Source organism: Nansenia antarctica (genome assembly GCF_963989245.1).
Source record: "Nansenia antarctica genome assembly, chromosome: 13".
Lineage (NCBI taxonomy): Eukaryota > Metazoa > Chordata > Actinopteri > Argentiniformes > Microstomatidae > Nansenia > Nansenia antarctica.
In genome coordinates, this window is record NC_137683.1 from 1,527,977 (window position 1) to 1,541,456 (window position 13,480).

At 49.1% G+C, this 13,480-nt stretch overlaps 1 protein-coding gene across 1 annotated transcript in view; it reads right to left on the minus strand.

Annotated features, from left to right (window-relative positions):
* Positions 1-258: 258 nt before the first annotated feature.
* The window catches only part of sspo (SCO-spondin), a gene marked incomplete at both ends in the record, with an annotated part of 131,931 nt that continues 118,709 nt past the window's right edge, over positions 259-13,480 (minus strand). The window contains 8 exons of the mRNA XM_080544512.1: positions 259-281; positions 1,753-1,903; positions 2,649-2,779; positions 3,173-3,233; positions 5,816-5,911; positions 6,648-6,856; positions 8,170-8,264; positions 9,201-9,340. Coding sequence (XP_080400638.1) covers positions 259-281; positions 1,753-1,903; positions 2,649-2,779; positions 3,173-3,233; positions 5,816-5,911; positions 6,648-6,856; positions 8,170-8,264; positions 9,201-9,340 — 906 coding nt within the window. The remainder of the gene's footprint in view (positions 282-1,752; positions 1,904-2,648; positions 2,780-3,172; positions 3,234-5,815; positions 5,912-6,647; positions 6,857-8,169; positions 8,265-9,200; positions 9,341-13,480) is intronic.

The following is a 13,480-nucleotide window of genomic DNA, read 5'->3' on the forward strand; positions in this document are numbered from 1 at the left end:
ATAGCAAAAAGCTGTACAGAATAGATATCTGAGAGTTCCAGAAAGCACTCTATAATAGAGAAATCCAGTCATATAATGACTACAACCTACAGAACATGTTTATACAGGAACTCTGGACATACTATCGTCCATCAGGACATTTCGCCCGTCTGGACACATCTATCCATCCTCTGCCCCTCGGTCTGTCCTTGCACACACACACACACACACACACACACACACACACACACACACACACACACACACACACACACACACTCAACGTTTGGACAGGTCTCCTCCTGTGAATTACATAAAGAGAATTTCAAACAAAGACAAGATAGTAACGTTTGTAAAATTTGGGTAGAATACAGTTTTCACATTCTCTAATAACAAAATACCAAAGTATGTCCCATATACAGTGGGGTGCAAAAATGTGGGTTTAAATGTCTGTTACAATTAATCTCCAAGTGATTGAAAGCAAACCTGAACACTAAATGCTTAAACCTGACACCTTTCTGCAAAGTTTAAAGCATGGTTTATTTTTATTTTCATTTTTCTGAGTTTTTAAATGATAAAAAAGGAAAAGGGCCCTGTACAAAGGTTTGGGAACCCTTTTGGATTATTCTTTGTTACCTTTTGGCTTCGTTCACACAGTGAAATGTCCCGAGATCTGGTGAGAAATGCTCAGAAGAACCCACACATCACTGCAAAAGAGCTGCAAAAAACTGTCCAGTTGTCTAGTTGTTCACAGGACAACAATACAGCGTATCTTAAACAACAGAGACCTACATGGCAGAGTTGCCAGAAAGAAGCATTTACTACGACCTCAACACAAAATTAAGTGTCTGAAGTATGCAAAAGAAAACCTTGAGAAACTTGAAGACTATTGAAATGTGCTTTGGACTGACGAAACCAAAATTGAACGTTTTGGCCACAACCAAAGAAGGTATGTTTGGGGGGAAAAGGTTGAAGCATTTGTAGAGAAGAACATCTTTCCAACTGTCCAATATTATTGAAAATCTGTGGAGAGATCTCAAACATGAGGACCAAACAATAACACAAGCCCTTTTCCCTTGTTTTCTTATTTTGAAACTGTAAAAAGTTGATAAAAATGTGTCATGTAGAGCCATTTCGATGTTAGGTTTGCTTCTTTTCACTTAGATATTAATTGTAAAAGGCATTTTGACTAGGTGCACCCCACTGTATGTACTGTGTATTGTATGACTCCATTGTACATACAAGACATTAGTAGATGGAACATGGAATGTCCTCTCAACTGTAAGATGTAAGAATGTAAGCGCTGTAAAATGCCCTGTTATGTATATCCAATTAGCTAATGCAATCAGTCATGTAGATGAATGGATAATTACATAATTGGTTCTAGGTGGGGCCTGATTTAATTATTCATGTTGGAAACGTAAACACACGTTGGTTCATCAGGGGGATGCATCATGGCCTGACTGACAAAGACTGAACAGGACAGTAGGAGGGATGGCTGGACAGCATAACTAACAGCATGCCTACCAGCACCAAGTGTGTGTGTGTGTGTGTGTGTGTGTGTGTGTGTGTGTGAGAGTGTGTGTGTGTGTGTGTGTGTGTGTGTGTGTGTGTGTGAGTGTGTGTGTGCATGTGTGAGAGTGTGTATTCATCTGTCTCTTCATCAGTATGTGACAGTCTTTATGTGTCCGTTAACCTTTTTTGGGGGGGGCAGTGTGTGTGTGTGTGTGTGTGTGTGTGTGTGTGTGTGTGTGTGTGTGTGTGTGTACCCACCCTGACAGCTGGTACATTCACAGCTGTGTATGACAGGTAATACGACAGGTTCACTCTCTCCACTGTCACAGAGCAGACTGAGGAAGCGCACAGGGCTCTCTGGGTCCAGCCTGTAGCTGCAGCAGTCACACGCTGCCTGGAGGTAGGGCTCCTGAGAGAGGGAGGAGGAGAGGAGGAAAGAGATGGAGGGAGAGGGAAGAGAACGGATGGGCCAGGAGAAAGGGATGAAGGGGGGGGGAGACAAAAGGAAGAGCAGAGAGAGGGAATGAAGAGAAAGAGAAGAGGATGAAGAGAAAAAGAGAAGGGAAGGAGGAGGGGTGAGAGAGGCATTAGCTCAAGCCTGAAAGTGGCAACTTGAACCCCCCAGTAAAACTGTCCAATCACCAGCTGCCTGTGCTGGAAACTGCTTCCATGGTAACGGGAGGTAACGACACGTGAGCTCATGTTTATTTTTACTTACTCAGTTTTTCTTCAATCAAATCAAGAATATTTTATTATAATAGAATATATTATGGGATAATAAAGACTTAAGTCAAATCTGTGGAGTGGTTAGATTTTGACTCTTATGGCCGGGTTCACAGATAAGGTTTAAGCCTAGTCCTGGACTAAATCGCACTTTCAGTGTAAGATTTCCATTGAAGATGCTTTTTAGTCTAGGATTAGATGTATCTGTTTAGTCTAGGATTAGGTCTTGTATGTTAAACCGGCCCATTGTCCCATAAGCCCTGCCTATACTGGTGAAAAGGAAATACAAACCAAGTGTTCCTAAGTACCTGGGCTTATTCAGTAAAATACTAAAATGATAGACATCAGAATTACAACAGATTCTGTATCTGTAACACATTTGGATCAGGGTCCATATCCCATACGTTCTAGTTCTAACCATATCAACAAACCTCCAGAATGACGTCAGTTCTGGACAAACATCGCCCTCTACAGGAGCTGACTTCCACGTTGTCAAGACGACAGTCTCCCTTAGTGATGTTCCTGACCTCGGTGTAACGACGACATTCCGCCACGGGCTCATCTGACGAGATGCGAGTAGGAGGAATGGAGAGAAAATGGGACAGAGGAGATAAATGGAGAAAGAGAGAGAGAGAGAGAGAGAGAGAGAGAATGATGAGAGAGCAGCAGTAGCAGGAGGAGGAGAATGAGGGGGCAGCATGGGGAGTTGGAAAAGAAAAGAGGGTTTTGCGTTTGAGTTAATGAATGAGAGAGAGAGAGAGATAATGGGCTCCAAAGGCACATTGACTTTGCAGTGGCCGTCACAAATTGTGTCATTTTATATCTCCAAACCAGGGAGAATGGAGAGAACTGCTGTAATGTAGGCTACATGTGTCCTCTCACCACCCAGAATCAATGTTTTTTTTAATACAAACCAGGAAGCGTTGAATAAACATTGTTGATGTTTCACTCTTACCAGGGAACTCCTTCCTGCAGACTGGACAACAACTCCCAGGCTCCTCCACCTTCACCTCCCCCTGAGAGGAGGAGATGGGAGGGCAGGAAAAGAGAGAGAAGAGAGAGAGAGAGAGAGAGAGAGAGAGAGAGAGAGAGAGAGAGAGAGGTTGTCACTGTCAGAAGTATATGGTGAATGTTCATCATGTCGTGCTCTCAGAATAACTCCTGGAGCTGATTCATCTCCCAAGAGGAACTAGTTGGCAGTAAGCAGCGGCAGCAGCCCTGCACCTGACACCAGGACTCATCCTCCCACAGTGTCTTGCTGACATGTCTGCTTGGATGTCAGCCCACCGCCTCAAGCTCAACGTTAACAAGACTGAGACACTCTTCCCCCCCGGAAAGCTTGCCCTCTCCAAGACCTCTCCATCACAGTAGAGAACTCTACGGTAACCTCCTCCCAGACAGCCAAGAACCTTGGCGTGATCCTCAACAACCACTTATCCTGTACAGCGAACAGTGTACAGGATAAGTGACAGCACGCTCTTGCAGATTCTTCCTCTACAACATCAGAATGCACTCCTGGCCGGGCTCCCCACCTCCGCCATTAGACCTCTGCAGCTCATCCAGAATGCTACCGCCCATCTAGTGTTCAACCTCCCCAAGTTCTCTTATGTTACTTACTCCTTCGCACCCTTCACTGGCTCCCGATAGCAGCTTGCATCAGACTCAAGACCCTAGTGCTCGCCTACCGGGCAGCAAAGAGAATAGCCCCTTCCTACTTGCAAGCAATGGTCATCCCCAAAACACCAGCCTGTTCACTCCGTTTTTCAACCTTTGCTGGATGACAGGCTCCACCGCCTCTACGCAGCAGTTGCGCTTGCGCTACCCAATCACGTCTCTTCACTATACTGGCACCCCGCTGGTGTAATGAACTTCCCACTGCTGTCAGGACTGCAGAATCACTCCCTATCTTCCGCCGTAGACTGAAGACCCTACACCTTAAGTATCCCTCCTGAGACATCTACTTACCCTCTACCCCCCTGTACAGTTTCTCCAGTGTCATAATAAAATGTAATTAAACATTTAAAAAGCATAGATTACTTTTTCCTGCTATGGCCGGTGGATAGATGATTCACTAACTTAGTCAAATGTATTTGTTGTAAGTCGCTTTGGATAAAGGCGTCTGCTAAATGTCAAAAATATAAATGTAAGTGCACTGCTTCCTCAGTGGGAGGTGAGGAGCGAGTCCCCTGATGGGCGAGTCCAGTACACTACAAAGTACACTTAAACCTAGTACACTTAAACCTAGCTAGTTAAATAGAGTTGGAGGTGAACTGCCTTATTAAAATAGGGTAAGAGCAGCCCTGGGATGAGGGGAGATGTATTCAAACATCGATTTAGTCTGGACAGTAACTCACACAGCTTTAATGCTTTCTCTTGGAATTTGGGTTAGACATTAAGAGTAATGTCTGAGACCAACAGCATAATGAGTAATGAAATAGAATAGTCATGTAATAGAATAGTCATGTAATAGAGTAATTGTGATGTCTGAGACCAACAGCATAATGAGTAATTAGAAGATTCAACTTTTTTGTCATTGCACAGAGCACAAGTACTGAAACAACGAAATGTAGTATTTTTGCTATGGGCAGTCATAGTCAGCGCCCCTGAAGCAATTAGGTGCCTTGCTCAAGGGCAAAACGGCAGTTGTAGTAACATTGTAGTAACATTGTAGTAACATTGTAGTAACGTTGTAGTAACGTTGTAGTAACGTTGTAGTAACATTGTAGTAATAATGTAGTAATGCTGTAGTAACGTTGTAGTAATGTTGTAGTAATGTTGTAGTAATGTTGTAGTAACGTTGTAGTAATGTTGTAGTAATGTTGTAGTAATGTTGTAGTAATGTTGTAGTAACGTAGTAATGTTGTAGTAATGTTGCAGTAACATAGTCATGTTGTAGTAACGTTGTAGTAATGTTGTAGTAACGTTGTAGCAATGTTGTAGTAGTGTTGTAGTAACGTAGTAATGTTGTAGTAATGTTGCAGTAACATAGTAATGTTGTAGTAACGTTGTAGCAATGTTGTAGTAATGTTGTAGTAACATTGTAGTAACGTAGTAATGTTGTAGTATTGTTGTAGTAACGTAGTAATGTTGTAGTAATGTTGTAGTAATGTTGTAGTAACGTTGTAGTAATGTTGTAGTAATGTTGTAGTAATGTTGTAGTAATGTTGTAGTAATGTTGTAGTAATGTTATAGTAACGTTGTAGTAATGTTGTAGTAACGTAGTAATGTTGTAGTAACGTTGTAGTAATGTTGTAGTAATGTTATAGTAACGTTGTAGTAATGTTGTAGTAACGTAGTAATGTTGTAGTAACGTTGTAGTATTGTTGTAGTAATGTTGTAGTAACGTTGTAGTAATGCTGTAGTAATGTTGTAGTAACGTTGTAGTAATGTTGTAGTAACATTGTAGTAACGTTGTAGTAACATTGTAGTAATGTTGTAGTAATGTTGTAGTAATGTTGTAGTAATGTTTTAGTAACGTAGTAATGTTGTAGTAACGTAGCAGTAATGTTGTAGTAATGTTTTAGTAACGTAGTAATGTTGTAGTAATGTTGTAGTAATGTTGTAGTAATGTTGTAGTAATTGAGTAGTTGTTTCTCACCTCTTCACACTGCAGAGGGGTACATCTACCCTGGCACAGCTTCTTCCCGTTGACACAGTGACATACCAGGCAGCCCTCATCCCATTCAGAACCAGCCTTAACACACACACACACACACACACGCACGCACACACACACACACACACACACACACACACACACACACACACACACACGCACACACACACACACACACCCAGACACACACACACACACACACACACACACACACGCACACACACACACACACCCAGACACACACACACACAAATTGCATTGTCAGTGCTGAGTAAAGAGCCATTAACAATAATGGTTATGAGGTCGTTGATTATTACTCGAGGACCTCATATACTGTAGGTCTTTATGTCTACATTATTCATGTGAACCAAGAGGGGGAGAAGGGAAACCAACCCCTGTCAACATTTGATTAATTATCATAATCCTATAATATCCTCTCATAAAATATTCCTGTTACAGGTACTTAAAAGGGCAGTCCATTGATATAGTACTATAATAGGCTTCAAACAGGTCCTTGCATTATTGATGGCGGTGATCACTATAGAGGTATTGTGCTGTAATGTGGCCCACAGGGCATGTCCATCATCACTCTAATCATCCCCCTTTATATGTAAGCAGCACACAGGCTGAGAGGAGAGAAGGTAAACAGACATGTTATGGAGAGAGCTCAGGGAGAGCACAAAAGAGGAAACACAATGAAGTACAAACTGAGAGGTTAGGAGTTTATGTTGTGTGTCTGTCTTTATGTTGCTGTGTGTGTGTGTGTGTCGGTCTCTGTGTGCGTGTGTGTGTGTGTGTGTGCCTGTGTGTGTACCTCTCTGAGCCCCCCTTTGTCCTCACAGGCGCAGAGCGCGGGGATCACACAGCGGCCCTCTGCGTTGCGGTACAGACCCTCCTGACACACACACCCTTCATTAGCGCTGCAGTTGAGTGGAGTGGTCAGATAGATCTCCTCACAGCTCCTCTCGCACAGGGAGGCAGCCTCCGACACACTCCTCCGCCAGCGCTCCCCCTCAGGACAGGCTGCAGGGGGGGGAGGAAGAGACCTGGATCACCACCAACACTATGAAAGCACACACACACACACATGCACACGCACACGCACACACACACACACGCACGCACAAACACACGCACACACACGCACGCACACACACACACACACACACACGCACACACACACACACATGCACACGCAAACACACACACAGACACTCAGGTGCACACGCAAACACACACACAGACACGCACAGACAAATAGACACACACACACACACAGACAAATAGACACACACACAGACAAATAGACACACACACACACACAGACAAATAGACACACACACACACACACACACACACACACAGACAGACAAATAGACACACACACACACCCCAGGAGACCAGAGAATAAAATGTGTATCCCTATTAGGTTTGTAATCAGTCAGTTGAGAAATACACAATGCAATAAGAAGATGATGCCAACCCAGAGCATCCTAACTGGTGCATCACTGCCTGGCAGGGAAACTGACCTGCCCTCAACCACAAAGTGCTGCAAAGGGTCGTGCGGACAGCCAGGAGCATCAGTGAATGTGAGCTCCCCTCCATCCAGGATATTTGCAACAGACGGTGTCAGTAAAGCCCAGAGGACTCTCAAAGACCCCAGCCACCCCAACCACAGACTGTTCAACATGCTGCCCTCCAAGAACGCTCCCACAGTCTCTGAGCCAAAACCCTCAACTGCTACTTCCACCAAGCAACCAGGCTTATGAGGGCTACTATGGCCTGATGACTATTTACCCACTACACTCACACACATAATCCACCTGTCCTCCACTCTATCCTTATGTATACCTATGTTCATGTAAGTCCACAGCATAATCCACCTGTAAATACTGTTGTATATATATCCCACTTCATCTCATCCCTACAGAGTATCTTAAGCCTTACCTGCTGCTACCTCAGGCCTATACTGATATTTCTAATATTTATTATTTCTATTATTATACTATTCTATTGTCTCTTGTCTTATTGTTTCTATTGCCATTTTCTCTTGTTGCAGCAATGTCGAGGAACCGAAGCCTAACAATGTTACTCTCTTATACTTGATAATGGGATGTAACCATTAACTTGATTCTGATTCTGACATGAATGTGCATACCATATCATCGCAAGGTACCTGGTTTGATTCCAGCCATCCACAAATCCTATAAGTCATCCCTCCTCCCTCTCCCATCCTTCCTGTCAATCTCAACTGTCTCTCTCTCTCTAGTAAAAATCAGAAATGCTCAAATAAAACTAGAAACAGCCAGACCCCAATCCTCCCCAGTCGTCCTCACCACAGTCAGGCGCCCTGCAGGCTGTGGTCCGCTGTGTGGAGCCCTCACACTCCCCGCCTCCATACAGGCTGGGCTGGAAGATGCTTCGACTGGACCTGCGCTCCCCAGAACCACATCTGACTGAACACAAGCTCCACTCTGACCAGCTGCCCCACTCGCAGTCAACTGGAGAGAGAAGAAGAGAAGGGATGGAGAGAAAGAAATGACATGAGAAAGATACAGTATAGAGGAATGTAGACAATGGTAGGGTTTGTAACAGGTTTGTTAGAATCAAGGGGTTTTGGTACAACGGGAAACTACTTTACAGCATCAAAATATCATGCTGTAGCTCCCCCTCCTGGCCCTTGCTGGCAGTGCTGCTTTAAAAGTCACGTTTTATTACACTGCATGTACTGTAATGGCCTCGATGTACTGTGATCAGAAACGATTGTTGCTGCTGTTCTTGTCTACTGATAAACGACTAGTTATGTAGGGGAAGATGGCCTTGTACACAGATCCTAGGACATGATGTCATAGAGCCACACTCACCATTACAGGGGTCCGAAGTACAGTTGAATATTCCTCCTTGACAAAGACTGAGAGAGTGAGAGAGAGAGAGAGAGAGAGAGAGAGAGAGAAGAGAGGGAGAGAGAGAGGGGAGGGTGAGTGTTCACCAACACCAGCCACCAGATGAGAAGCCCAAGTAATCAGCTGTCAAAGCTCTCCCAGCCCCTCAGACTGTTAGATGCGTATCAAACACTGGCCGGGGAGATGAGATGACCTCATGTCTGCCTCACGCAGGCTAATCTCAACACCAGACTATATATTACATTACCCAACATACTCAGCTGATTAGTATACATGGAAACATTAGTGTACATGGAAACAAGTCAGGTCATATACAGTAACAGCCAATCGAAACATTGGATATAGTACAGTACCTTTGGAAATCTACAAACAAATATTGGAATGAATGAATGAAGGAATGAATGAAGGAATGAAGGAAGGAAGGAAGGAAGGAAGAAAGGAACACTGATGTGGTTATTGTGTACCAGGTGTTGCAGAGATGCTGCAGGACTGTCCCTGGTGGCTCCTCTCTGGGGTCGTCCAGGGTGACATTCAGGGTCCACGGGAGGGAGAGAGGAGAGCAGGGACACTCTGCATGGGGGACACACAATCCCCTGTACATCACCTGGCGGAGAAAGACAGGCGCACAGATAACATTTACATGACATTTTTTTGGCATTCAGCAGACGCCTTTATCCAAAGAGACTTACAATACGTAAGTGAATCATTTATCCATCAGTCGTAGCAAGAAAAAGTAATCTATGCTCGGGCCTGGGGCCATTGGCAGTCACAATGCTAGAAGATTATAAAGATAATAAGATTTGATTATTTTACAGTAGAGAAACGGTTAAGGGTGGTAGAGGGGATAAAGAGGTCACGGTGTAGCCAGAAGAGATGGGCCTTCAGTCTACGGTGGAAGACAGGGAGTGACTCTGCAGTCCTGACAGCAGTGGGAAGCTCGCTCCACCAGATAACACATAAAGGTTGTTTATGTTTTATTCAATAACACTTAAGTCCATCAACTAATTGTTTCCACGGCATGGTACGGGTCGGGTGCATTACTGCTAAGCCATAAGGTTTGCGCAGACCCCTGATCTTTTGACACACTGTTGCCCCTGGTAAGGACAAGGACAAACTGCAGCATATCATTGGCTCTGATGGAAGACTAGCTGCAACCTGCCCTCCCTCCACCACCTGCACGCCGCCCAGGCCCTGGGGCAGGAAACACTGTGGCCATCCCCTCCCACCCTGGACCCTACCTCCCCCCCTGGACCCTACCTCCCACCCTGGACCCCTCCCACCCTGGACCCCTCCTCCCCTGGACCCCTCCCACCCTGGACCCCTCCCACCCTGGACCCTCCCCCCCTGGACGCCTCCCCCCCTGGACGCCTCCCACCCTGGACCCTACCTCCCACCCTGGACCCTACCTCCCACCCTGGACCCTCCCCCCCCTGGACCCCTCCCACCCTGGACCCTACCTCCCACCCTGGACCCCTCCCACCCTGGACCCCTCCCACCCTGGACCCTACCTCCCACCCTGGACCCTTCCCCCCCTGGACCCCTCCCACCCTGGACCCCTCCCCCCTGGACCCTACCTCCCCACCTGGACCCTACCTCCCACCCTGGACCCTCCCCCCCTGGACGCCTCCCACCCTGGACCCCTCCCACCCTGGACCCCTCCCACCCTGGACCCCTCCCACCCTGGACGCCTCCCACCCTGGACCCCTCCCACCCTGGACCCCTCCCACCCTGGACCCCTCCCACCCTGGACCCCTTCCACCCTGGACGCCTCCCACCCTGGACCCCTCCCACCCTGGACCCCTCCCACCCTGGACCCCTCCCACCCTGGACCCCTCCCACCCTGGACCCCACCTCCCACCCTGGACCCACCCCCCTGGACCCCTCCCCCCCTGGACGCCTCCCACCCTGGACCCCTCCCACCCTGGACCCCTCCCCCCCTGGACCCTACCTCCCCCCCTGGACCCCTCCCACCCTGGACCCTACCTCCCCCCCCTGTCATCTTGACCCCCCCACTGACCCTAACTGTCATCTTGACCCCCCCACTGACACCAAACAGCCACCATGATCTGTTCTTATCTCACCTATTGCCCTATTGTTAACACTTTATCCATCTCTATTATTATGATTTTTTTCACTTATAGAATTGTCTGTTTTTTGTCCTCGCACTTGTTTATTGTTATGCACCACCAGACCTTGTACAGTATGTACAGTATGTACAGTATGTACAGTATGTGAAAACCTACTTGGTGATGAATCTGTTTCTGATTCTGAAGTGTTTCCCTGGCTGAGGGTACTGACCTGGCCTGGGGGGTAGGTGTGTGTGTGGTACTGACCTGGCCTGGGGGACAGGTGTGTGTGGTACTGACCTGGCCTGGGGGACAGGTGTGTGTGTGGTACTGACCTGGCCTGGGGGGCAGGTGTGTGTGTGGTACTGACCTGGCCTGGAGGACAGGAGTGTGTGTGGTACTGACCTGGCCTGGAGGACAGGAGTGTGTGTGGTACTGACCTGGCCTGGAGGACAGGTGTGTGTGTGTGGTACTGACCTGGCCTGGAGGACAGGAGTGTGTGTGGTACTGACCTGGCCTGGAGGACAGGTGTGTGTGTGGTACTGACCTGGCCTGGAGGACAGGTGTGTGTGTGGTACTGACCTGGCCTGGGGGGCAGGTGTGTGTGTGGTACTGACCTGGCCTGGAGGACAGGAGTGTGTGTGGTACTGACCTGGCCTGGAGGACAGGTGTGTGTGTGTGGTACTGACCTGGCCTGGAGGACAGGTGTGTGTGGTACTGACCTGGCCTGGAGGACAGGTGTGTCTGGTACTGACCTGGCCTGGAGGACAGGTGTGTGTGTGGTACTGACCTGGCCTGGGGGACAGGTGTGTCTGGTACTGACCTGGCCTGGAGGACAGGTGTGTGTGTGGTACTGACCTGGCCTGGAGGACAGGTGTGTCTGGTACTGACCTGGCCTGGAGGACAGGTGTGTGTGTGGTACTGACCTGGCCTGGAGGACAGGTGTGTGTGGTACTGACCTGGCCTGGGGGGCAGGTGTGTGTGTGGTACTGACCTGGCCTGGAGGACAGGTGTGTGTGTGTGGTACTGACCTGGCCTGGAGGACAGGTGTGTGTGTGGTACTGACCTGGCCTGGGGGGCAGGTGTGTGTGTGGTACTGACCTGGCCTGGAGGACAGGTGTGTGTGTGTGTGGTACTGACCTGGCCTGGAGGACAGGAGTGTGTGTGGTACTGACCTGGCCTGGAGGACAGGTGTGTGTGTGGTACTGACCTGGCCTGGAGGACAGGTGTGTGTGTGGTACTGACCTGGCCTGGAGGACAGGTGTGTGTGTGGTACTGACCTGGCCTGGGGGGCAGGTGTGTGTGTCTGGTACTGACCTGGCCTGGAGGACAGCTGTGTGTGGTACTGACCTGGCCTGGGGGACAGGTGTGTGTGGTACTGACCTGGCCTGGGGGACAGGTGTGTGTGGTACTGACCTGGCCTGGGGGACAGGTGTGTGTGTGGTACTGACCTGGCCTGGGGGACAGGTGTGTGTGGTACTGACCTGGCCTGGAGGACAGGTGTGTGTGGTACTGACCTGGCCTGGGGGACAGGTGTGTGTGGTACTGACCTGGCCTGGAGGACAGGTGTGTGTGTGTGGTACTGACCTGGCCTGGGGGACAAGTGTGTGTGTGGTACTGACCTGGCCTGGGGGACAGGTGTGTGTGTGGTACTGACCTGGCCTGGGGGACAGGTGTGTGTGGTACTGACCTGGCCTGGAGGACAGGTGTGTGTGGTACTGACCTGGCCTGGAGGACAGGTGTGTGTGGTACTGACCTGGCCTGGAGGACAGGTGTGTGTGGTACTGACCTGGCCTGGAGGACAGGTGTGTGTGGTACTGACCTGGCCTGGGGGACAGGTGTGTGTGGTACTGACCTGGCCTGGGGGACAGGTGTGTGTGGTACTGACCTGGCCTGGAGGACAGCTGTGTGTGTGGTACTGACCTGGCCTGGGGGACAGCTGTGTGTCTGGTACTGACCTGGCCTGGGGGGCAGGTGTGTCTGGTACTGACCTGGCCTGGAGGACAGGTGTGTGTGGTACTGACCTGGCCTGGGGGACAGGTGTGTGTGGTACTGACCTGGCCTGGGGGACAGGTGTGTGTGGTACTGACCTGGCCTGGGGGACAGGTGTGTGTCTGGTACTGACCTGGCCTGGAGGACAGGTGTGTGTGGTACTGACCTGGCCTGGGGGGCAGGTGTGTGTGGTACTGACCTGGCCTGGAGGACAGGTGTGTGTGTGGTACTGACCTGGCCTGGAGGACAGGTGTGTGTGGTACTGACCTGGCCTGGAGGACAGGTGTGTGTGTGGTACTGACCTGGCCTGGGGGACAGGTGTGTGTGTGTGGTACTGACCTGGCCTGGGGGACAGGTGTGTGTGTGGTACTGACCTGGCCTGGGGGACAGGTGTGTGTGTGGTACTGACCTGGCCTGGGGGACAGGTGTGTGTGGTACTGACCTGGCCTGGAGGACAGGTGTGTGTGTGGTACTGACCTGGCCTGGAGGACAGGTGTGTGTGGTACTGACCTGGCCTGGAGGACAGGTGTGTGTGGTACTGACCTGGCCTGGAGGACAGGTGTGTGTGTGGTACTGACCTGGCCTGGAGGACAGGTGTGTGTGGTACTGACCTGGCCTGGGGGACAGGTGTGTGTGTGGTACTGACCTGGCCTGGGGGGCAGGTGTGTGTGTGGTACTGACCTGGC